The sequence below is a fragment of the Cherax quadricarinatus genome, chromosome 67 (genome assembly GCF_038502225.1).
Source record: "Cherax quadricarinatus isolate ZL_2023a chromosome 67, ASM3850222v1, whole genome shotgun sequence".
In the NCBI taxonomy this organism is placed as follows: domain Eukaryota; kingdom Metazoa; phylum Arthropoda; class Malacostraca; order Decapoda; family Parastacidae; genus Cherax; species Cherax quadricarinatus.
The window spans coordinates 1,635,785-1,662,421 of NC_091358.1; the positions used below are offsets into that span (position 1 = coordinate 1,635,785).

The 26,637-nt window shown below is 43.5% G+C and overlaps 2 protein-coding genes and 2 long non-coding RNA genes across 7 annotated transcripts in view; 2 read left to right on the forward strand and 2 right to left on the reverse strand.

The window, feature by feature from the left end:
* Positions 1-19,709, forward strand: part of LOC138854685 (uncharacterized) — a 45,343-nt gene extending 25,634 nt beyond the window's left edge. For both annotated transcript variants that reach the window (XR_011393878.1, XR_011393877.1), the window contains 2 exons: positions 16,934-17,237; positions 19,536-19,709. This is a non-coding gene — a long non-coding RNA (uncharacterized lncRNA). The remainder of the gene's footprint in view (positions 1-16,933; positions 17,238-19,535) is intronic.
* On the reverse strand, positions 14,862-19,864 carry LOC128699637 (prolactin-releasing peptide receptor-like). The gene is made up of 5 exons (XM_053792376.2): positions 19,668-19,864; positions 19,157-19,300; positions 18,219-18,389; positions 17,009-17,288; positions 14,862-16,835 (listed from the first exon to the last, which is right to left on the reverse strand). Exons 1-5 carry the CDS (start codon positions 19,854-19,856, stop codon positions 16,543-16,545), a joined length of 1,077 nt encoding a protein of 358 aa, XP_053648351.2. The 5' UTR covers positions 19,857-19,864; the 3' UTR covers positions 14,862-16,542.
* Positions 19,865-24,317: 4,453 nt separating this feature from the next.
* LOC128699635 (uncharacterized) overlaps positions 24,318-26,637 on the reverse strand; it is a 3,347-nt gene continuing 1,027 nt past the window's right edge. Inside the window, exons 1-3 of one of the 2 annotated variants that reach the window (XM_053792374.2) lie at positions 25,914-26,637; positions 25,215-25,406; positions 24,318-24,557 (exon numbers count right to left, since the gene is read on the reverse strand). The exon at positions 25,914-26,637 is cut by the window's right edge and continues 1,027 nt beyond it. In XM_053792374.2, coding sequence (XP_053648349.2) covers positions 24,369-24,557; positions 25,215-25,406; positions 25,914-26,637 — 1,105 coding nt within the window. In that variant the 3' untranslated portion in view covers positions 24,318-24,368. The remainder of the gene's footprint in view (positions 24,558-25,214; positions 25,407-25,913) is intronic. The other variant, XM_053792375.2, reaches the window with a different exon arrangement.
* The window catches only part of LOC128699638 (uncharacterized), an 18,912-nt gene continuing 18,430 nt past the window's right edge, over positions 26,156-26,637 (forward strand). For both annotated transcript variants that reach the window (XR_008408644.2, XR_011393876.1), the window contains exon 1: positions 26,156-26,290. This is a non-coding gene — a long non-coding RNA (uncharacterized lncRNA). The remainder of the gene's footprint in view (positions 26,291-26,637) is intronic.

Here is a 26,637-nt window from a genome sequence, read left to right on the forward strand (position 1 = left end):
CCCCACCCTCTGTACCACCCTACCTAACCAACCCCTGACTTCTTCTAAACCTTCGCAAAAATAGACAACATGAAAAGTCGTGTCTTCTCCTCCACAAAACCTATACCCGCCACCCTCCACGACTCTTCTGGATCGTAGTATTGCCCCTGACGGCAATATACCATGTAAAAAACGGAACATGACTTCACGCACCCTAGGCCGTAATTTCAGCTTACTTAATCTGAGCCAAATGTTTTCCCACGAGTACACGGGGAACAAACCTTCTACTGGAGCTGCGCACGTACCCCCCAGTAACCTACTTAAAACCCTTATGCGAATGTTTCTCCGTTCCCTTACCATCAACAAAGCCCGTAGTACAATCTCACATTCCATCAACTCCATTCCCCCATACCACCTTTTCAACCTCATATATACCTGTTCCAATTTTCCCGCCATCACACCCACACACCAAATCTCCCACTTCAGAAAAACACATTTTACCCTATGCTTTAAGTCCAACAATCCCAAACCTCCTTGACGGACAGGTAACATAACCTCACGTTTTAACCAATCACACCTCGATCCCCACAAAAAGGTAAATACTCTTCTCAATATTCCATTGATCTGTGTCCCTGTAATCGGGAATACAGCCGCAATGTGCCACACCTTACTATACAATAAAGCGTTAACAACGATCACACGTTGTGCCAGAGTGAGATGTTGGGGCCTCAAAACACCCAGACGACCAATGACCTTTTCCAACGTCCTTACTGAATTTTCCTCTCACGCCACATCCAAATCGTCTCTATAAATAATACCACAAATCTTTAATGACATAGTTGTGTTAACCACGTTACAGCTTACCATTCCACCCCCTTTCCAGGTGCCCAACCCCATGATCATCGACTTTTCACTATTTACCTTCATACCCGTGGCTCGTTCAAACACACACACATCTTCCAACACTTTCATAAACATCCATTCACGCACCAAAACAGTCGTATCATCTACATAACCTATTAATGCCAGCCAACAAGTCCCTTCCCCTACCCCACCCTCACCCCGGGAACTGACTGTGCTCTCAACTATCCTGTAAAAGGGATCCTGAAAACATGCAAATAAGATATGTGACATAGGGCACCCTTGTCATAAACCTCTACCCATCTCAAAGTCCGTCCCCATACACCAATTTATTTGTACTCTCATCTTTGCTCCCTTATACAGCGTGTTTACCCACCCAACTATTTCTTCTCCATAACCCTGTCTCTGAAGTATACTCTGCAGTGCACCTCTTTCCACTCTGTCATAGGTGGCCCGCCAGTCCAAGGCCAGTAAAGCTGCCCCCTCCCCTCCCCCCTTTGACTCCACAAAACTTCTTAAAATCCCGTGATCTTCTAACATCGATCTGCCCGGCAACCCAAACTGCGATGGTGAAACAACCCTCCCCACCACGCATTTTACCCTATTACCCAAAATTTTAGCGAAAACCTTAGTCTACACAGAGCAACGATATCGCCCTATACTTCACAAGGTTTGGCTGCCCTTTGCCTTTCGGAACCAGCACCACAACTGCTGTATTCTGCTTATCCCCTAATGTACCCTTCTCCTTCATACAATTTAATAATCTTACCATGAACTTCCCAATCAACGCCCAATGCTGTAAATAAAATTCCACCGGTAATCCGTCAATACCCGGGGCTTTGCCCTTTCTCATTCCGTGTAAAGCAATTTCAATTTCCTCCTCAGTAATATCCCCACCCAAAGCCTTCCTATCACTATGACCCAAATTGCACTTAGCATATGTGCACACCCTATTTAATTCCACTTCATCCACATCACTACTAGTCCAGTATTTTTTATACCACATATCTGCATATGCACTCATAGCTTTCGAGTTTCTTATCACTTGACCTGCTCTATGGATTCCCATCGTCTCATTTACCTCCAAGCTCGGCATTGCCGTCAGCACCTGCTTTTGCTTTTGCTGCCGCAACACACACACGGATGGCTTGTCTCCCCACAAAACTACTTCTAATCCTGCTTGCACCCGCACCACTTGAAACCGCTTGTTATGCAACGTTTGCAAGCTCTCTTTTATGTCTACAATCTCGTCCATGGAGTAAACACCACCAACCGTTCCCTGCCCATAACAACCTCTTAATCGATCCTCTAAATAATTCACTAGCCCATATTTTAGAGTGTTTATACGTTTACCCTCCCTCGCGTAAAAGGATTTTATCCTTTCTTTTGCTACCGAGTCCCACCACGTTACAATGTCTTCTACCTCCTGACCTTCCCTTGAAAGCTCTTTCCATAGCATAGAAAAACCCTCTAAACCTTCCTCATCACTTAACACACTAATATTTAATTTCCAATAAGTCCGATAAATTTCTGCCATCCCCTCCCACCCTACCTCCACTACTACTGCCCTATGATCTGACAGGACCGTCTCGACTGTATTAAAAGACTTTGCAACTACTCCTTGAGAAATATACACTGTCTAACCTTGCAGCATATCCCCTTCTGATAAAAGTATGTTCCGTTTCCCACACCCCTCCCCCAAACACATCATGTAACTTATCCCTCAACAAATCTCTGAGAGGTGCAGACATATGCCCAGCCCCTTTGGGTTCGACGTCAGCCGCCCTTATGACACAGTTCCAGTCCTCCCCCCACTATCTCCACTTCCGGAAGTGCACTCAAAAAATAAACAAGGTCCTCACACACAAAATCCTTTCGAACCTTCGCGCTATTCTCCGCAGGGGCGTACACACTTACCAAAGATACACGCTTTCCCATCCAAGTGCCATCCACTCTCAACACCCTCCCCCCACCCCCCTCACATCTCTGCAACACCCTCCCCCCACCCCTCTCACATCTCTGCAACACCCTCCCCCCACCCCCCCACATCTCTGCAACACCCTCCCCCCACCCCCCTCACATCTCTGCAACACCCTCCCCCCACCCCTCTCACATCTCTGCAATACAAACGGGCTCGTCTCTTTTATTAAAAGACCCACACCACCTTTCAAATGGATAGTTGGCAGGGTAAGTACTTTATAACCTGCAACCTCCAACACTTCTCCCTCTTTGAAATTGTGTTCTTGAAGGAACATAACATCAACTCTGTTTGCTAAGAAAACTGTGTAACCAATCTCTCTTTAGTCTAGTACATAAACCGTTAACATTAGCAGTCATACACCTAAGGCCTGTTATATTTTCCACCCTTGCCTCTTCTCTCGTGTTTCACCACTTGATTTGTTATTTCTAAGGTTTTTTTTTGACAGTATCTTCCCATTCGCCTCCCTTCTTGCGATGGCGTCCCTCATGAACCCCCCCCCCCTCTCTGTCCCTTCTTTCACACACGTTCGCTCCTCTCATAGCCCAAGACATATAAATATAATCCGTAATTATATACCCTACCGCATTCTCTACCATCTGATTCACCCCACCTATGTCTAAGCTTAAAACCCTCAACACCTGCAACCCCCCCCCCTCTCTGTCCCTTCCCTCACCCATCCTCTCGGTTTTCTTCCCAGTCCTCTGTGCTGGCGTCAGTATGTCATCTGAATCTGACATAGCTGCTCGTTTCCTCGTAACGTTCTTATCCTCCATGTCAAGGTCTGAGGAAGCCTCAGTGTACCTCAGCATCCACTTTACAATGAGGTATGAAGTCCCCCGATATCTGTCTCGCCGTCATTCCGCCGAGTCTCGTATTGTTGACAATCTAGACTCACAAAGTCTCCAGCTACGTCTTTTGTAGACAGAGCTTCCACCACATGTGGTGACAAGGTCTTTAAAACTTCGTCCAATTCCTCCCCTATATTTAACACGTCATGTCGGGGTACCAATCCAGCAGATGTTATTGGCAACGACTCAGGTGCAGGGAGCTGAGGGGAGGACTCACTCTCATTTCAAAAAGCCTGTTCCACCATCTCGCTCCACAAACGACCACGCCCTTCCTCTGATGATTGATGCTCACCTTCGTCACGTGTGACTGGGGCTACCTCTTCTTGCACAGATTTGGTCATGCGTCTGTTCTTTTCGCATGCCGCCGTTATGTGGTCATACTCTCCACAAATGCGACACGTACGCCATTGTCCAGGATATAAAACCATTACCTGTCCTAAAATCTTGAAGATACACGTATGATGGTATGGGTTGCCGCAAGGTCATTTTATGGCTGAAAGTACCTTCTGGCATACTTGGGTAGGCACCCATCAACCACTTGCCTGCTGGGCAGAATGCACAGTCCCATATTTCTCAAATACGTTTCTGATGTCAGCTTCGTTCGCCCCAAAGGGGACATTCAGCAACTTTATCCAGGTATAATATCGAGACACGCCCACCAGTCTCACATGCACAGCAGGCGTAACGTCAAAACACACATCTTGAAAGCGCGTAACCACCAATTCATAAACTGTCGCAGCAAGCAGCTTCACAAATATTCTATGCGCTCCATTCAACGCTACCCCATACAATTCACCGTCTTGAATGCCATATGTCTCCCTGATTATCTTGGGTAAGAGTATCTGAGCTGAACTAGGTGTAATCGCACCTCGAAGTAGTTCAATACCAATAGTATTAATGCGTCTGCGATGACAAACCGCTATCTTAACACCAGTAATTTCCCAGCGGTGTCAACAGACACACAACAACAACTCCTCGTACCACTGCTGTCAGGTTACTGAGGAGCATCAGGCAAGAGGGTCTACACGGCCCGGGAGCGATGCAGACAATGAGAGACAAAATATTATCAACATATCTGAACAAGATATGTTGTTGATGTTTCGTGCCTTATGCCCAAAAATGTAGATATACACCATTTCCTTGGAAAATTAAATAGCTTAGCCCATTCTATAAACTTTACTGTTGAGTTTGAAGAAAATAACTCATTGCCTTTTCTAGATGTTTTAATTATTAAGGGTAATAATGAATTCAAATTTAAAAATTACAGAAAACCTACAAATAACTGTTCCTATGTACACTATTATTCTTCGCATCAAGATAGTCAAACTGTCTGTTTTCTCATCAATGTTTTTGAGAGCTTTACGAATTTGTAGTCCTGAGTTCATAGATGAGGAAATATCCAAAATTTATGAAATAGGTAATGATTTAAAATACCCAAGAAATGTAACTTATAAATATTTTAAAGTTGCTAGAAATACTTTTTACAATCCAAAAAGGGACAACCAGCCTTATTCAACTAAAAATATGTTGGTTCTCCCTTACCATGAAAACTTGGTTGATATGCCTTCTCTTCTTAAGACTTTTAATATTAAAGTTGTATTCAAAAATCTTGATACAGTAAAAAAAACTTTTGATAAAGAATTTCCCCCAAAATGCTGATGGATGTGTCTATAAGATTCCTTGTAAAATTTGCAATAAAGTTTATTACGGTCAAACTGGTAAAAATCTCGAACTAAGATTAAAACAACATAAATATAGTATTAGAACTGGACAAGATTCCAATGCTCTATTTATTCATGAAAGAGATTTTAACCATCCAATTGATTTTCAAAAAGTTGAGAAAGTAGTATCAAGCAAGTCCATGGTCGACAGGAATATAATTGAATCTTGTTTCATAAAAAGCAGTTTTGACAATAATATGAATATTTCCTTTGGTTTATATAAATTAGATCCATTTATAATTAATAGAATTTGGGAAGAATTTAATACACTGGACAAATAATAATTTTTAAAATTTCTTATTTCTTAGGTAGAATAGTTTGTTGGTGGGTTGTGCGAAGGACCTGTCCAGTTGGGCCAGCACGCGTCAGGTGTTTAACTGTTGTGGGGATCTGATAGTGAGGTGTTGGCCAGACCCCTTATATACCTTCCTTGGATGCTTTACTTTCATAGTTCCTTGATAATGTGAGTAGTCACGAAAGCGCTTGGAATTTCTCCATTCTTTCTATGTGGTTGTTTTGCATATTCTGAAATCACCTGTTTACTGTGATCTTATTGCACGCATATATATATATATATATATATATATATATATATATATATATATATATATATATATATATATATATATATATATATATATATATATATATATATATATTATCACACTGGCCGATTCCCACCAAGGCAGGGTGGCCCGAAAAAGAAAAACTTTCACCATCATTCACTCCATCACTGTCTTGCCAGAAGGGTGCTTTACACTACAGTTTTTAAACTGCAACATTTACACCCCTCCTTCAGAGTGCAGGCACTGTACTTCCCATCTCCAGGACTCAAGTCTGGCCTGCCGGTTTCCCTGAACCCCTTCATAAATGTTACTTTGCTCACACTCCAACAGCACGTCAAGTATTAAAAACCATTCGTCTCCATTTACTCCTATCAAACACGCTCATATATATATATATATATATATATATACACACACATATATATATATATATATATATATATATATATATATATATATTTTTATTTTATTTTATTATCACACCGGCCGATTCCCACCAAGGCAGGGTGGCCCGAAAAAGAAAAACTTTCACCATCATTCACTCCATCACTGTCTTGCCAGAAGGGTGCTTTACACTACAGTTTTTAAACTGCAACATTAACACCCCTCCTTCAGAGTGCAGGCACTGTACTTCCCATCTCCAGGACTCAAGTCCGGCCTGCCGGTTTCCCTGAATCCCTTCATAAATGTTACTTTGCTCACACTCCAACAGCACGTCAAGTATTAAAAACCATTTGTCTCCATTCACTCCTATCAAACACGCTCACGCATGCCTGATGGAAGTCCAAGCCCCTCGCACACAAAACCTCCTTTACCCCCTCCCTCCAACCCTTCCTAGGCCGACCCCTACCCCGCCTTCCTTCCACTACAGACTGATACACTCTTGAAGTCATTCTGTTTCGCTCCATTCTCTCTACATGTCCGAACCACCTCAACAACCCTTCCTCAGCCCTCTGGACAACAGTTTTGGTAATCCCGCACCTCCTCCTAACTTCCAAACTACGAATTCTCTGCATTATATTCACACCACACATTGCCCTCAGACATGACATCTCCACTGCCTCCAGCCTTCTCCTCGCTGCAACATTCATCACCCATGCTTCACACCCATATAAGAGCGTTGGTAAAACTATACTCTCATACATTCCCCTCTTTGCCTCCAAGGACAAAGTTCTTTGTTTCCACAGACTCCTAAGTGCACCACTCACTCTTTTTCCCTCATCAATTCTATGATTCACCTCATCTTTCATAGACCCATCCGCTGACACGTCCACTCCCAAATATCTGAATACGTTCACCTCCTCCATACTCTCTCCCTCCAATCTGATATTCAATCTTTCATCACCTAATCTTTTTGTTATCCTCATAACCTTACTCTTTCCTGTATTCACCTTTAATTTTCTTCTTTTGCACACCCTACCAAATTCATCCACCAATCTCTGCAACTTCTCTTCAGAATCTCCCAAGAGCACAGTGTCATCAGCAAAGAGCAGCTGTGACAACTCCCACTTTGTGTGTGATTCTTTATCTTTTAACTCCACGCCTCTTGCCAAAACCCTCGCATTTACTTCTCTTACAACCCCATCTATAAATATATTAAACAACCACGGTGACATCACACATCCTTGTCTAAGGCCTACTTTTACTGGGAAAAAATTTCCCTCTTTCCTACATACTCTAACTTGAGCCTCACTATCCTCGTAAAAACTCTTCACTGCTTTCAGTAACCTACCTCCTACACCATACACTTGCAACATTTGCCACATTGCCCCCCTATCCACCCTGTCATACGCCTTTTCCAAATCCATAAATGCCACAAAGACCTCTTTAGCCTTATCTAAATACTGTTCACTTATATGTTTCACTGTAAACACCTGGTCCACACACCCCCTACCTTTCCTAAAGCCTCCTTGTTCATCTGCTATCCTATTCTCCGTCTTACTCTTAATTCTTTCAATTATAACTCTACCATACACTTTACCAGGTACACTCAACAGACTTATCCCCCTATAATTTTTGCACTCTCTTTTATCCCCTTTGCCTTTATACAAAGGAACTATGCATGCTCTCTGCCAATCCCTAGGTACCTTACCCTCTTCCATACATTTATTAAATAATTGCACCAACCACTCCAAAACTATATCCCCACCTGCTTTTAACATTTCTATCTTTATCCCATCAATCCCGGCTGCCTTACCCCCTTTCATTTTACCTACTGCCTCACGAACTTCCCCCACACTCACAACTGGCTCTTCCTCACTCCTACAAGATGTTATTCCTCCTTGCCCTATACACGAAATCACAGCTTCCCTATCTTCATCAACATTTAACAATTCCTCAAAATATTCCTTCCATCTTCCCAATACCTCTAACTCTCCATTTAATAACTCTCCTCTCCTATTTTTAACTGACAAATCCATTTGTTCTCTAGGCTTTCTTAACTTGTTAATCTCACTCCAAAACTTTTTCTTATTTTCAACAAAATTTGTTGATAACATCTCACCCACTCTCTCATTTGCTCTCTTTTTACATTGCTTCACCACTCTCTTAACTTCTCTTTTTCTCCATATACTCTTCCCTCCTTGCATCACTTCTACTTTGTAAAAACTTCTCATATGCTAACTTTTTCTCCCTTACTACTCTCTTTACATCATCATTCCACCAATCGCTCCTCTTCCCTCCTGCACCCACTTTCCTGTAACCACAAACTTCTGCTGAACACTCTAACACTACATTTTTAAACCTACCCCATACCTCTTCGACCCCATTGCCTATGCTCTCATTAGCCCATCTATCCTCCAATAGCTGTTTATATCTTACCCTAACTGCCTCCTCTTTTAGTTTATAAACCTTCACCTCTCTCTTCCCTGATGCTTCTATTCTCCTTGTATCCCATCTACCTTTTACTCTCAGTATAGCTACAACTAGAAAGTGATCTGATATATCTGTGGCCCCTCTATAAACATGTACATCCTGAAGTCTACTCAACAGTCTTTTATCTACCAATACATAATCCAACAAACTACTGTCATTTCGCCCTACATCATATCGTGTATACTTATTTATCCTCTTTTTCTTAAAATATGTATTACCTATAACTAAACCCCTTTCTATACAAAGTTCAATCAAAGGGCTCCCATTATCATTTACACCTGGCACCCCAAACTTACCTACCACACCCTCTCTAAAAGTTTCTCCTACTTTAGCATTCAAGTCCCCTACCACAATTACTCTCTCACTTGGTTCAAAGGCTCCTATACATTCACTTAACATCTCCCAAAATCTCTCTCTCTCCTCTGCATTCCTCTCTTCTCCAGGTGCATACACGCTTATTATGACCCACTTCTCGCATCCAACCTTTACTTTAATCCACATAATTCTTGAATTTACACATTCATATTCTCTTTTCTCCTTCCATAACTGATCATTTAACATTACTGCTACCCCTTCCTTTGCTCTAACTCTCTCAGATACTCCAGATTTAATCCCATTTATTTCCCCCCACTGAAACTCTCCTACCCCCTTCAGCTTTGTTTCGCTTAGGGCCAGGACATCCAACTTCTTTTCATTCATAACATCAGCAATCATCTGTTTCTTGTCATCCGCACTACATCCACGCACATTTAAGCAACCCAGTTTTATAAAGTTTTTCTTCTTCTCTTTTTTAGTAATTGTATACAGGAGAAGGGGTTACTAGCCCATTGCTCCCGGCATTTTAGTCGCCTCATACGACACGCATGGCTTACGGAGGAAAGATTCTTTTCCACTTCCCCATGGACAATAGAAGAAATAAAAAAGAACAAGAGCTATTTAGAAAAAAGAGAAAAACCTAGATGTATGTATATATATATATGCATGTGCGTGTCTGTGAAGTGTGACCAAAGTGTAAGTAGGAGTAGCAAGATATCCCTGTTATCTTAGCGTGTTTATGAGACAGAAAAAGAAACCAGCAATCCTACCATCATGCAAAACAGTTACAGGTTTTTGTTTCACAGTCATCTGGCAGGACGGTAGTACTTCCCTGGGTGGTTGCTGTCTACCAACCTACCTAGTTTGTTCTAAGCTTGCTGACGTAGACCTGTTAATAAGAGGAGTAGGAGGAGAAAGAGGAGGAGCAGCAGCAGTGAGTCAGTCAAGGCCAAGGTCAAGATGTACGTCACTCTCCTTACATATGGATGCCAGGGAAGGAAAGGGGAGAGTGGGTGAAACAGTGAGGAGGGAGGGGCGAAAGGGAGATGGAAGAGGTTAGAAACCGCTTTATATGCGTGTCTAATTATATATATATATATATATATATATATATATATATATATATATATATATATATATATATATATATATATATATATATATATAATTAGACACGCATATAAAGCGGTTTCTAACCTCTTCCATCTCCCTTTCGCCCCTCCCTCCTCACTGTTTCACCCACTCTCCCCTTTCCTTCCCTGGCATCCATATGTAAGGAGAGTGACGTACATCTTGACCTTGGCCTTGACTGACTCACTGCTGCTGCTCCTCCTCTTTCTCCTCCTACTCCTCTTATTAACAGGTCTACGTCAGCAAGCTTAGAACAAACTTAAATAAACTTGAAATTCCTCTTGACGTTATCAGTGTCAACGAGACTCTTAAACAGCGATAGTTGATGCCGCTGGAAACTGTGGAAGTCTGTTCGTGGATGATGACGGTATTTAGTCACCTGTGTATGGTTGCAGGAGTTGAGTTCCAGCTCCTGGTCCCGCCTCTTCGCTGCTTGCTACTAGGTACACACACTTCTTTCTCCGAGAACCTTCGCGTACCTTTTCTTTAAGCTATGTATGGATCCCGCCTCTACCAGCTCATCCTTCCGGTCGTTCCCCTTCCTGACTATAAGGCTGAAGAAATGCTTCCTAAGGTCCCTTTGACTTACCTGAGTTGTAAACTGTCGACTGTGCCCTTGGGTTCCTATTTGCCAATTTTCCAACATTGTCCCTATTCACCCTGTCAGTTCCTCTTAGTATTTTGCATATTGTTATCATATCTCTCTGTCCTCCTGTTCTCCAGTTCCACGAATTTTAGTTAAACGTTTCCTCAGAGGACGTAGTACTGCAATAAGGAAATTAATGATAGATTTATTATGTTACCTGGAGGGTACCTGGAGGTTATTCCAGGGATCAACGTCCCCACGGCCCGGTCCATGATCAGGCCTCCCGGTGGATCAGGGCCTTATCAACCAGGCTGTTACTAATGGTCGCACGCAGTCTAACGTACGAGCCACAGCCCGGCTGATCCGGCACTGACTTTAGGTATCTGTCCAGCTCTCTCTTGAAGGCAGCCAGGGGTTTATTGGCAATTCCCCTATTGCTTGATGGGAGGCTGTTGAACAGTCTTGGGCCCCGGACACTTGTGGTGTTTACTCTTAGTGTACCAATGGCGCCCCTACAGTGTTTTCTTACACTATTCTATATGATAGTTACATTTTGGGAACACCAGCAGTGTGTTGCTACACTATATGATAGTTACATTGTGGGAACTAAGCTAGCTGCGTGTGGGTAGAATTACCGACAATATATTAGGTAAACGAACACAACGGCAACTGATACGACGTTTTTATTAGCAACGTTTCGCTCTCCATGAGCTTTTCAAGTTACACACGTGTCCTTCTAACAAAACTATGTATCCCTGTCATAGTTCATGACGCAGGATGGGTTACATTCATGGTACAGAAGGATGGTAGGAAAGAGCACCTACGGAGTGAGGTCACGTGAAGGCCTGACCCTCAAAATAGAGTCTGACCTTTCACAGAAGCTCACGAAGTATATTGGATTCCATTCAGAAGTTCCCAGAACTAGCCGCTCAGGACCCGACCGGATCAATGCACCACTCCCCTCTGTTTCCTCCCAACCTCTACCCCTCTCTCTCTCTCTCCCCTCTCCCCTCTCCACTCCCTCTCACCTCCTCCCTCTCTTCCCGGTCTCCCTCCACTCTATCCCTCTCTTTTTCCCCTCTCCATTCTCTCTTTCTCCTCTCCCATCCTTACCCCCCTTTCTCTTTTCCCCTCCTTTCTCCCCTCTCCAGTGGCGTCAGAATAGGTAAGGTCACGAGGGTTCAAGGATGAACAAGGGGAGTAGTTAAGCATGTGAAGGAAGAGGCGGCTGGGGAATGGGAAATAGGTAGAGGGTGGAAACAGGAATAGACGAGAGAGGGCAGAGTAGAGGGAATAGTAGGAAAATAGACTGAGAACAGGTGAACTAGTCTGGGAAGAGAAGAGAGGGGAAAATAAGCTGGGAAGAAGTGGATAAAGTGACAGGCAAGGCAAGAATACGAGTCCTGAAAGAGAGGGGGGGGGCGAGGGGGGAGAGGGTTCGTACTTCAGACTTCTGTTATTTCCTCTTTACTAACTGGGTAAGAGAAGTGGATACCTTGCTGAGGTATATATGTGTGTATACTCAGTTTACTTTCATCCTTCTTTTAGGTATTAAAGTATTCTTGACTGGTAATGAACAGGTCACATGTTAATAACCCTCGTGTAGCAGATAGACTTTAAACTCCATTTACCAACTAACCAAGATAAGCATCTTCAGCTCACATACCGAGTACCCGTGGTTCGATCTCCGGCACGGGCGGAAACGTTGTGCATGTTTCTTTACACCTGCTGCCCCTGTTCACCTAGCAGTAAATAGGTACCTTGGGGGTGAGGGAGTTAGGTGCAATCCTAATGACCCTTGTGTAGTCGACAGGCTTTAAACATCTTCAACCAACCAACCAGCTTTAATGGCTCCACTGTGGTCAATAGGCTTTAAACCCAATTAAGTAACCTAAACGTTATGATTGAAAAGTAACAATATAATGTAGTGTGTTGCAGAGAGCCAGGAACACTACAACACTGAACTATAGTCACAACACCTTGTTCAGGTATCAAAACTTCGCGACCCAGTCCCTGGACCCATTATGTACCTCTGTAATGTTGAGGTACAGTCCCTGGACCCATTATGTACCTCTGTAATGTTGAGGTACAGTCCCTGGACCCATTGTGTACCTCTGTAATGTTGAGGTACAGTCCCTGGACCCATTATGTACCTCTGTAATGTTGAGGTACAGTCCCTGGACCCATTATGTACCTCTGTAATGTTGAGGTACAGTCACTGGACCCATTATGTACCTCTGTAATGTTGAGGTACAGTCCCTGGACCCATTATGTACCTCTGTAATGTTGAGGTACAGTCCCTGGACCCATTATGTACCTCTGTAATGTTGAGGTACAGTCACTGGACCCATTATGTACCTCTGTAATGTTGAGGTACAGTCCCTGGACCCATTATGTACCTCTGTAATGTTGAGGTACAGTCCCTGGACCCATTACAGAGGTACATAATGTTGAGGTACAGTCCCTGGACCCATTGTGTACCTCTGTAATGTTGAGGTACAGTCCCTGGACCCATTGTGTACCTCTGTAATGTTGAGGTACAGTCCCTGGACCCATTATGTACCTCTAATGTTGAGGTACAGTCCCTGGACCCATTATGTACCTCTGTAATGTTGAGGTACAGTCCCTGGACCCATTATGTACCTCTGTAATGTTGAGGTACAGTCCCTGGACCCATTATGTACCTCTGTAATGTTGAGGTACAGTCCCTGGACCCATTGTGTACCTCTGTAATGTTGAGGTACAGTCCCTGGACCCATTGTGTACCTCTGTAATGTTGAGGTACAGTCCCTGGACCCATTATGTACCTCTGTAATGTTGAGGTACAGTCCCTGGACCCATTGTGTACCTCTGTAATGTTGAGGTACAGTCCCTGGACCCATTATGTACCTCTGTAATGTTGAGGAGCTGTATAGCCCTTGTGGCTTAGCGCTTCTTTTTGATTATAATAATAATGATAATGTAATGTTGAGGTACAGTCTCTGGACCCATTATGTACCTCTGTAATGTTGAGGTACAGTCCCTGGACCCATTATGTACCTCTGTAATGTTGAGGTACAGTCCCTGGACCCATTGTGTACCTCTGTAATGTTGAGGTACAGTCCCTGGACCCATTATGTACCTCTGTAATGTTGAGGTACAGTCCCTGGACCCATTATGTACCTCTGTAATGTTGAGGTACAGTCCCTGGACCCATTATGTACCTCTAATTTTTTGACTACCGCCCACAGGATGGGTATGGGATGCATAATGAACATATTAAACTAACAAAAGCACCACAATAGACGACTGAACACAAAAAATAACAAATATAATACTGAATTCCTTCACTGCTTCAATGGACTGGAACGATCGTTCCAGACCATGACGCTGAAATCTTCTCCAGGCTGAGGGACTGAAGAAACCTACTATGTAGGCGAAACGTTTCATCAATAAAGATACCCAACTGTTGCACATGTCTCTTAATCTTCAACCTGTCAGTATTTTATACAGCCCGGTCTCTGTCACACCCACCCATGTACCTGTCTGACCTATTTTTTTTTTTTTTAAGCTACCTCGCTGTATAATCCTCCGGGTTTAGCGCTTCCCCTTGATTATAATAATAATAATAATTAAAGCTACCTCGAGTCGGTGCTGGATCAGCCGGGCTGTGGTTCCTACGATGGACTAAGTGCGGCCAGCAGTAACAGCCTCGTTGATCAGGCCCTGATCCACCAGGAGGCCTGGTCATGGACCGGGCCGCAGGGGTGTTGATCCCCGGAATGCCCTCCAGGTAAGCTACCTATTGTTTTCGTTCAACGACGCTACTCGGGAGTTTATTCTGGATTATATCTGTGGTTACAGGGTCTACTGTATCTCCACAGGGTTCTTCTAATACAGCTAATGCAGCTAATTCTGTATTATATAAATTATCTTGCGTTCTTTTATATACCCGTATCCTCACCGGTGTGGCCGGGTCATCGCACGGAGAAGACCCGGCCCAAGACCCGTCCTGGCGAATCAGTCTCTACCTGTTGTAGAAATGTAATGAATTCAATTCAATTCAAAGTTTATTCTCTATAAGGATTACAATGCTGAGTTTACAGAAATTTGGTTATTGTTTGGTTTACATGTAGTAAAATTGTGATTACAGAGTGTACCACTAGAACGCTTAGCATGGCTAGGCATTTCGGGCATACTTAGTTTTATTCTTAATTGTAAAATATTACAAATTATGAGGTAAGTTGGTCTTATGGCTAAGTGACTAAATACTAGTTTATGAGTTTAGCAATGTGAATGCTTTTGTTTTGGCACAGTATATAGTTTCAGTATTGGAATGATTTGATTTTTTTTAATATGGGAACATTTAATCAACTATTACGGAAACTGCTCGTTTATTAGTAAACTGGATCATTCACTTTGAACCAGCAATTAAGAAAGGTTATATATTGACTCACGAAATCGTAATGACACGTAATGATCGCGGGTTCAATCCCGCCCGTGGTATGGTAAGGTTATATATTGTAAATTGGTAAATCATACATAATATTTAACCAAAAGGAAAACATTTTTTCCCTGTGCTCCAACTTATTTCTAATCTTTAGACCTAAATGGATGCAAAAAAATTAATGACACCAAAATACCAGCCTGGAGGAGCACTATGGCAAGCCCACTGGTCCATGCTAGGTAGATCCAATCTGAACCCACCTGCACCCGCTACTGTATCTGCCAAGCCTATCTTTAAAGTTGCCCATAAAGATTTAGCGCATGTTCTGAAGATATCTGAGAGTTCATTTTGAGTTGCTGGGCAGCTAGAGTCGTCTTTCCTCCCCTTATAACAGGCTTCTGCCTTTTTTGTTACTGACACACGCGAAAATAGGGAAAGAAATGATGATAGCAATGTTACAGACAGGACAGCAACATTGCAGAGAGGGGATTGCAATGCTAGACAGGACAGCAACATTGCAGAGAGGGGGGGGGTTGCAGTGTCAGGGGGTATAAATGCTTAATAATTCAGTTAGGTTAAACTGTTAAAAATGTGACAGAATATCATAAAAAAAACATTAAAATTAAAAATTAAATTTAAATTAACATGCTCATTTCTCTGTAAAGATTACAATGTGGGGTTTGCATACAAAATATTAATTTCAAAGAAGGTCACTGGCAGGCCTAGGCATTTCGGTCAAGTTAAATAATAACCAGTAGCTCGTAGCTCACTGGTGGCGCATTTGGCTCACAACCAAAGGATCCAGGTATTGGGACGGGTGGAAACGTCGAGCATGTTTCCTTATACCTGGAGTACATTTTGAGGGGTCAACCCCCCTCCCCCCAGCGACCCGAACTGTGACCAGACCTGTTCTCCAGCAGTAATTAATTATCTGGGTATTGCCGACTCTTCTGTATCACACGCTAGTGTTATTCTCCCTCCGGGGTTATTAACCCCCAGGGGAAGTGATCTAGGCTCTGTTGGTAGCGTTCCGAGCTCACACACGAAGGACCTGGGTTCGATCCTTGAAGGAGCTGAAACGCTGGATGGAGTAGGATTACAGAACTTCAGTGGAAATAAGACTGACAGTCCTCGAATATATGATGACTTTAATGGGTTATCCTGAGTTATAAACCCTCCCGGTTAATAGTTTGAACAAAATTTTCTTTTTCTTCCGTTGGCAAATATATAATGCCAAAACACATTAGTTAGTCGTTAAAGAGTACAAAATTGACCGTTTTCTATTAATTCGCAAAAACTTTCATTTTCTATGTATGTTAAGGGAAACTTTGATGTTTCTGTTGTGAAGACCTCATGCTCCGTTCTTGTGGCCTTCCTGTGAATTTTCTGTTTGGGTTCATTATTTCCGCTTTCCTGTGCAAGCACTTCGTCAAGAGTGCTTAGCCTGGCAGGAGTGGGACTCGTATTTTCCAAGAGGCTGGCTGGGGACGCTCTCCTTCCATGGATTATAGACGTTCGTCTACCATGACCTCTCTCACTCTGTGGGCCTGCAGTGGGAATCAAGTACTTAAAAATATATCGTAAAATTATTATTGGATCATATTTTTATCATCAGTTCCTCATGTGTGTCTTGGTTCTCTTTCAGGTTATAAGATGTAGAAAATCTCATCCACTGTGGGTTATGTCTTAGAGACAAGATGGACGCAGTAAACCTACTCACCACTACCCCTCAGAGCCTCTACTGCCAGTGGCGTCCTCGGGCGGTTCGAGTAACAAGAGTCAAATTGATAGATATGAGGGTGATGCTGGTGGGCGTGACTCGGGCGTGGGCTGTGGTCATCGTCTGCAGCAGGGCGTGAGAATACACAGACGGGGCAGGAAGACCTCCACGCCCTAGCGAAGCTCTTGTTGGTGAAGCCGTAGATGAGAGGGTTGAGGGCTGAGTTGAGGTAAGCCAACCAGTGTGATAACCACCACAGTAAATTGAAGTAGTCATCCACCTGCAGCCCAGAACGTATCAGTGAGAACAGCTATGGATATAAGCTACACTAATTTTGAATGGCTTTACCTAGAGTCAATCTACGTAATGTAATACTGATGTTAAGGACTACGACATTTATGTTCCTTCAGAACCATTTCACAAATTTATACTAGTTTCCTCAGTAATAGAACAAGGGGCCTACTAACCTGTGTTGGAAGTGGTTCCACTCGCCTACGTTCCTGAACCCAGGTTCCACACTTAACTCCGTTCTGACTTGAGGTTCCACACTTACCTGAGTTCCTGACCTGAGGTTCCACATTTCAATGTCTTCACCTGAGGGGCTCACCTCCCTATATTTCACACTTCGTATCTGTTGAAGAGGACTCCAGTTGGGGGTCCAGATACATAAACCAACTTAACTCCTTTTTAATTTAGTTAGTTTAATATGTTATGCACCCCATACCCATCCTACGGGCGGTAGTCAAAAAATTAGAGGTACACAATGGGTCTAGGGATTGGGCCCTAAAGTTTTGATAGCCATTATTCCCTCACTACAGTTTCGTGGAAAAAAAAACGGTTCTGAGTGCTGTGTATCTTGAGGAAGAGAGAAATGTAGCCTCTTCATAAGACATTCATGACTAGTAGTATACTTTAGCCACTGTTGGCCAAACATTTTTTAGCAGAGATCCTAAATTGTGCATTATCTTACCTTAGCATTTTGTCTCACTCCTTGTTGGCATCGCCATTCAATTAGCTTTCTGTGTTACTGTCTCCATGTGTTATTATTTAGCATAGACAAGTCTTCGATGCACTTTTATTGGTTACGTAGTGTGTGTAAATTAATATTTTGTTTTGATTAATAAATTTGATCTTGTGTAGCTTATCTTCGTGGCTGCACAATCGAGCCTTCACCAGTATTCTCATCTAACGGCGATAGTAAGTTACTTACATCTTCAGAGGAGTGCACAGTGAAGGCCCTGACAATAAGGAAGATGGTGAATGGTGCGTAGCAGACCAGGTAGACGAGTAACACCACAAACATGAGGGAAAGAAGACGACGACGTCTCCTCTGGGCCAGAGGGTGTTCCCGACCCCTCACTGAAGCTTCGTGTTGGTCCAGCTGATCCATGGAAAAGAAAATCAAAGGTTTCCTTCAGGACGAGCTCCTTGATCTCGATTAAAGGCTTTTGAGCGAAGAAATTAAAGCTCTACTCTCCTTTGAATCAAATCTGGTTTTCCTCCTCTTCCCCACTAGACCTCCTTTAAAATAGACAGTATCCTTTTGGAAGCTTGCACCAACAATAAGATGGTAGCTGAGGCTTCACACAGCTATGGAAGCTGAGGCTTCACACAGCTATGGAAGCTGAGGCCACACGGAGCTATGGAAGATGAGGCCACACAGTTTTAGTAGCCGTAAAATTGAACCGCCAAAATTAAAGGATAGCAAAAGACCTAACGGCTGTGTGTTCTACAGATATCTACATATCACTTACTTGCCTAATCTTTGTTTGTCCTAAATCATTTGCAACCATTCCTTATCCACATCTCTATTTTTATTCTCCTCGTTAGTTTTGCATCATCAGTAAACAGAGACATCGGATGGCTTTATCAATACAAATTCCAGGACATAACTTGAAGTTATGTCCTGGAATTTGTATTGATAAAGCCACTGGATGGCGAAACGTCTACAATAGAGACATCGGAGTCCAGCTTGTATGTCATTCACGTGTACCAGAACAGCATGGAATCATATTTAATGGTTTGACCCATCACCCATGAGTCTCAGCTGGAGCATATGCAGGATTATTCTCTGTATTTGTTTGATAAAGCCACTGGTAGTAAGGAAGGGAGGTAGGTAGGTAGGAAGGAAGAGACCTTGATGCTAACCTTGCAGAAGATGATCATGTAGGCGATAACGAGGAAGATCATTGGCAGCCATATGAGACCCACTACCACGCTGGGCATGTACTCCTTTGTCACCCACCTCTCCTCTGCACAGAAACTCTCCTCGTAGTCCACCCACAGTCTGTCCTGCTGACCCACCAGATACTATTATGATGCTTACGAAGGGCTCTTGATCTCCTTACCCCTCCCCTTCCTGCGATCAAACCTCATTACTTTTCATATTGCATACACTGTGTGATCCCATACAATTTAACCCTTCCTCTTAAATATAACAAAAATACTAATACAAATCTGTCTTTATAGCACCGAATACTTTCTTTGACTGGATAAAACATAAACCTTAATGTATTTATAATTTCAGGTGTATGGGAAGAAATCGTGTAAACAAACGAAGATACTTAGGCGTTTATTGGTGTGTGAACACATGACAACACTCCTGTGTTTGTGCCTGTCAGCAGTACGCTATTTGGATCAACTAACGCTAGGTACTCACGACGAAAAAGCGGTAGAAGATGAGAGGACAGGCTACGAACGCCGCCAGGAGCCAGACCAGACAGCAGGCAGTGACGGAGACCACGGTAGACGCTGGTATCCTGCTGGTGTTTACAGCTAACTTCTTTCCAGTCACCAGGGCTAACCTCTCTCCACACACCAGTGTTAGGCTCAACACTGACACCAGCATCAGGAACACTGCAGCACAGAGCACTTGCACGAGATAATTGTATTAAGGTCTGAGATCTTAAACAGAAAGAGGTAAATATTAACCATAAGATTAACAGACGAGGAATCTAGTCTCACCAGCACTTGTGTTGAAGGACCTTTCCGGGGTTAGCGATACATAAAAATATTATGCTTATTAATGTGCATACACACAAATGTATATATATATATTACTGTCTTGCCAGAAGCCCACTGGCATTACAGGATGCCGTACAAGATGGATATTTTTGTTACAATAAAATATAGCTACCCTCCTTTTTCCTTTCATCCAAGGATGGGAAGGGTAGCCGCAATTCCTCATACCTCGAGCCCTTCACCAGCAAGCCATCTTCCCATTTAAGAATAATCACCCAAAGCCTCTAGTTCTGGAGCCTCACTTTGTATGAAACCCTGAAGCCTGCAGCCGATGGGACCCATTATATAACTCTGGTAGAGGTCCTCCATGGTGAATAGTGTGGGACACAGGGCTGCTATGAGCAGGTCAGCCACCGCAAGGTTCCCGATGAACAGGTTGACACGTGAACGAAGTTTTGGATGTTGAAACAAGACGTACAGGATGACAGCGTTGCCTGTCACACCCACCTGAGGGCACAACACAGGCAACATGTGTGTTTTTTCTTGGCGCTACGAATTTTAATTGACAAATTACTCTCCAGCAACTGAACAAATTTGTTGAGAGGATTCTAACACGCTTTTCTCCAATAATATGCCAAATGTAGGGACATATAATCAACTACCACGTGAAAACATGACACACAATGGAGTGCTGGAGGTATATAATGGAGTAGTAACACGGTGTGACCACAGTAAAGACACTAACCACGGAAATAGGGAGCATAAAAACGATCTTGGCGACAATTTCCGCTGACGACCTATGGACCCAGATGGTGTTTGGAAAGAGCATGCACACAGTGATGGTCACCTGTTCCTCCCACGTTGACTTGTCTGCAAGCAACGACACACTAAACTATTACAAAATACAGGGAAAAGAAATACTCTCCAATTACGTCTGAATCTTTATGAAGAGAGTACTGGAAATGTCAAGGGGGCAAAAATTCATAACAGGAAAGTGGTTAGGAAAAACGAGATACGAAAGTAACAATCTGGTATGAGACTGAAAGTTAAATAATAATAAATAAATGTTAATAATGTTTAATAATTACTAGTAAAATACTTTAGTGTTTATCATTGTTGGTGACAAACTACGCCAATTCGTTATATCCTCACGCAAAATATAATTATTTCATATATAACAAGTGGAGGTGTGAAATATAGTCCAGGAAGAGCTTACATAGTTTGCCGTTGATGCAGACGTGATGCCTGTGTGACACATCTAAGATGCAGGGATCGGTAGGGACACAAGGTATCAGTGGTTCAGGGCCAAGCCACCAGTCTCTCTTTCCAGCTATGATTTCGGTCTTTCCAGCGATGGTCTCTCTCTTTCCAGCGACGGCCTCTCTCTTTCCAGCGTTGGTTTCTGCCTTCCCAGCGATGGTCTCTCTCTGTCCTACAAAGGTCTCATTACTTACGGTAAACGTTTCCGCCTTTCTAGCAAACATCTCTGTCTTTCGAGTAAAAGTTTCTTCCAGGGGACATACACCTGACTCTGTAGTTGTTAAATATCCAGCTCTTGCATCTTCATAATCATGTGAAGTAAGAATTTCTCTTGATCTGACGTCCACAAAAGAAACGTTGGCATTCAGAAAGGATTGAGATGAATTGGTTCTTCGATGGAGACATTTCTCGTAGAGATAGTGGCAACATGCTGGCAGTGGAACACTAGCACTGGTTGCAGGAGAAATATTGTTTGCAGGTGTAGTGTCCCAGTGGTGAGTGTAAGCCTCGGAGAGTCGAAGGGAATCCACGTTGCTTCCAGAATATATGGTGTTGCCTGTAGTTACCGGCTGATCGATAATGCTATCTGATAAATTTCGATAATCCATATTCCTCTCAAAATATTTTAAATTAAAATGGTAAGAAGAATTTGTATAATTCGTGGCATATGTTAGAGACTTTGAAGGACGCCACACAGCGCTGCACGTTTTTATATGCTTGCAGTTATTAATTGGTTCTCTTCTCCTACTTGTATTTCTCTTGAAATTAAACTCTGTTGAGGTTTTTTGTTTTGGTACAACGTCATCTGATTTATATTGTTTAGTGTTATGAGTTCCAAGGAACTTCAGGTCGTCAGTACTTTGTAATTGTGTGCTTCGTAAGAGTCTTTCTAAAGTGTGTGTTGTGTTAAGTGTTCTAACGATTCCAGAGAACGTGCTTCTTAAGAACGAAGCTGATGAGAATTTATTAGGTATATAATTACAAATCGCAAGGAACTGCAATGACGGGGAGCGTGTATTATTTTCTGGTGAACTCTGTGTTGATGGTAGTTTTTCTGTTGTCGCTGGCCACAGAGATTTGTCTGAAAGAGATGATAATTCTCCACCTTGATGGAATCGCTTGAACAGAGGTGGATGACTCAATATTTCCCTCTTAGTAATCAACCGTCTACCTGCAGCTGTCTCTGGTGGGTGAAAGGCGGGTCTGTGAGCTTCCTTTGAAACAGAGGTTAATACGACGCAAAATACACCGAATTTGAGAAGGAATATTTGAATAATATTCCTCATTGTTGATCTACGAATGTGTTTTACCTCCTGTCAATAATCACAGTTTTGTTTACCGACTCCAAATAAACTACATCCAGGAAGGTTTCGTTTCACTCGCCCTTCCGATAATGCCGACCTTCCAGCCAAGGTTGAATGAAGCCAAGGGTCGACAGGAGGTAGAGTCGAGAGAGAGGGATCAGTGTTGCTGATATTAGCTAACTCGAGCCCACTTACGAGAGGGTCGGAGGTCCCACTGTGCTAGAGGAGATTTGTCAACACCAACCAGCATGCGCATGGACATGCGCATGCTGGGACATACAGGGTTTTTCTGACATGCGGGGGATGGGAAACATAGAGCTTAATGGACATGCCGGAGATAAGATACGTAAGGGGTTTAATGGACATGCAAGCGTGTCAGAGGACTTGTTCCCCCAATTAGCAGGATGTAGAACTGTATACGATTGAAGTTCCAAGTTACTAGACACACACAATGTATATGGGACATGCACTCAATGTATATGGGACATGCACTCAATGTATATGGGACATGCATTCAATGTATATGGGACATGCACTCAATGTATATGGGACATTCACTATGTATAACCAGTTACTTAACATTCTATCATTCCGTAATCTTAATTTCATATTTATCGCCGTTATTTACTTGGTTCTAAATAATTAATACTACTAATAATAATTTATCATTGTAATTAAATAATACCATTCACTGAGGGTACCTTGATTCCGGGAAAGGGCTCTTGATTCAAGAAATTGGGGCCACCCTACCACTGGATCAAACCTGGTTACCTCCCATACCCCAGGCAGTGTATGACCCCCCCTATGGGTTTAGCGCTTCTCAATAAAAAAAAACTTTGGCTTATTTACGCCCGTGTGTGTGTGACAGCTGACAGCCATATGACTGTCAGCTCTTCCAAATTATAAATAAGCCTAGATAACAGCGTGGCGGCTGTTTTTTGTAATGTCAGCCGCTGTCAGCCACTATCAGTCATTAAAAGGCAAAATCGAAACTTTATTAGCGAGCCTCTCACGGGTACCATTATTTTTTTCCTTCGTAGCAACGAATTAATTGCTGGTGTGTGTGTACTCGCCTAGTTGTGGTTGCAGGGGTCGATTCACAGCTCCTGGCCCCGCCTCTTCACTGGTCGCTATTAGGTCACACTCCCTGCTGAATAAGCTTTATCATACCTCTTCTTAAAGCTGTGTATGGATCCTGCCTCCACTACATCAGTTACCAGACCATTCCCCTTCCTGACAACTCTGTGACTGAAGAAATACTTCCTAACATCCCTGTGATTCATCTGTGTCTTCAACTTCCAACTGTGACGCCTTGTTGCTGTGTCCCATCTCTGGAACATCATGTCTCTGTTAACCTTGTCGATTCCTCTCAGTATTTTATATGTCGTTATCATATGCCCCCCTCCTGTGTGTGTGTGTACTCACCTAGTTAAGGTTTCAGGGGTCGAGTCCTAGCTCCTGGCCCCGCCTCTTCACTGGTCGCTACTCGGTCACTCTCCCTGAGCCGTGAGTTTTATCATGCCTCTGCTTAAAGCTATGTATGGATCCTGCCTCCACTACATCGCTTCCCAAACTATTGTGTATGTGTGTTTACACCGACAGGTGTGTACCTCTCCTTTTCTAACACCATTGGATTTACAGACTAAGAGCTGTTATCTTAGATAGTCCATAGGTTATCTTAGGTAGTTACATAGGTTATCTTAGGTAGTTCCATAGTTAGGTAGTTCTATTAGTTATCTTAGGCAGTCCCATTGTGAGGTTAGGCTTTAGAATAACAGAGAAAACTGTGTCAAAATTTATTAATAAACTACAAAAGGCCTCTGTGTACACACAGTTCAGGGAAGGATCTTGAGTTCCGAGCATCGTCGATGACCTCTGGTGTGCTTCCTGAGGGTCACCAGGTCATGCAGGGTCAGGCCACGCCAAGTCCGAAGCCCCTTCATGACGTGCATGTTCTCACACGTGTCAACCATTAACAACGCAGCTGACAACCCCAATACACAGTTGTACAGCTCCAGGACCTGCTGGGTCGTAACTTGTGTCAGTGACATGGGAGTATATGGATGCATCGGAACGACAGATACCAGAGGACTTGGAAGTCCACACTGAGAAAAACTATTTGCTTGTACCTAGATTAAGAACTGTCGTGTCTTAACTATAAGTCATGGATACTAAATCTATACACAGATAACCCGCACATAGGAGCGAGAAGCATTACGTCTACCACCGCTTCACTTCATTCTTCCCGCCCCTGTCCCCCTCTCCTATGCATACTGGTTTCCTCACCTTCGTGTATTAGTGTGACTTGTAAATGGTCCAAGACGGTCCAAAAGTCGTCATAAGCGTCTCTCTCCTGGAGTTTACCTGGAGAGAGTTCCGGGGGGGGGGGGTCAACGTCCCCGCGGCCCGGTCTGTGACAAGGTTTCATAGTGGATCAGGGCCTGATTAACCAGGCTGTTACTGCTGGCTGCACGCAATCCAACGTACGAATCAGTCCGGCTGGTCAGGTACCGACTTCAGGTGCTATATGCGGGTTATCTGCGTACTGTTCCAGTCGCGGTATTGTGCCTTTTTATTCATATAGAAATACTATTGTAATAATTTCTAGCGGTTCCAGGTATTGTTTGGCCCTTACGGGATTGTATAATAATAATCACAATAATTAAAATTAATAATAATACCTCGAGGTGGGTCATCCTATTTACAGAGAGGATTTTGAGGAGGTCGTGTTCTACGAGGGTAGTTGGACGACACACCAGTCGTCGTAGAAGGAAGCACTTGCTGAGAGCAGCCACCAGCCCCTGCCGCACCAGGGCGTAGTCTTTGGCCCAAGCCTTGGGTCCAACCCCCGTCATGCAGTCCAGCTCCAGCACCTGGCAACGAAGGAGAGTATTACTTCGTGAGAACCTGCACGAGTGTTGGAAGTATTTGTGTTGTTAAAGATTGTATATTTACCTATTACTCCTTCGTCTCCTGTAACATCATTAATTTTACCCTTTCAGCGGATCACAGATTAATTAGTCACTGGCGACTTATTACTAGCAATAGTCATGTCGTCTTGTCTGCTTGTGTGAGTGTGTTTTAATCTGTCTCTCATGTCTTTCTATTTTTGTTTCAATTGTCTATTTCTGTCTTGGGACACAGGAACAAATCAAACTGGCAGCAATCCAAGCGTGTGTGTGTCAGTTTTTTTTTAAGAGCTGCCAGCATGGCTATATGCACGGGGCAAGTGCAAGTTGACCACAGCCATAACTACCGCGTGAAGCGATAATTCCTTTTAGGTCAACTAGCACAAAGAATTGTGGAGGCTCGATCCCCCGTCCGGTAACTAAGATGTGATTTTTAACCGGTCAAACCGCTGGTGAATTTGCCTGACCCACCTTGAGCTTCGAGAGAGCAATACTGTCCTTGTTGGTGAGGGCAGCCAGGGAGTCGCGGGCGGGAACAGTGACTGCGGGTAAAGCCAGCTCCTCCAGGTGGGGACAGTTGCCAGCCAGTACCCCCAGATCCGCTTCCCAGTACACGTCTCCCTCCACCCTCAGTGTCACTAGCTGTGACCCCACCGCCCACGCAAACTCGTACATGGCCGTGGGTGAGAGTAAGTACGGCTCTCGCACCGATAGCCGCAGATGCTGCAGTCCAGGAAGTAGCCGCAGGTCGTTGATGGTCACCCCGGCGAAGTTGATAATGGCATTGATGCCCGTGAGAACGGGGCACACACGTCGCAACAGCTGCAGGTTGCCCACTGTCACACAGCGTACGTTTACTTCCTGCAACGCTGTTATTAATGTGTTGTCTCCCAGTTCGTCCATCATTTTCAGAGCTTCGATTACATCCGTCGATCCTAGGCTAGTGAGCTCTGGTAATCTTGCAAGTAGGGCACATACACCTTCTTGTGTTACGCTTGTTGCCCCAACGTCTATATGACGCAGTTTCACCTCTTCGTCTTCGCCTCCACCCCAACGTAGGTTGACGATAACGCGGTTGATGCCTTCGTCTGTGACTCCTGCAGATCCCGACACGTCGAGGTGAGTCAAGTGTCGGCAGTGTCGCGTCAGCAAAGTGAGAGCTTCGTCTGAAGCATTCACTAATCTAACACGACGA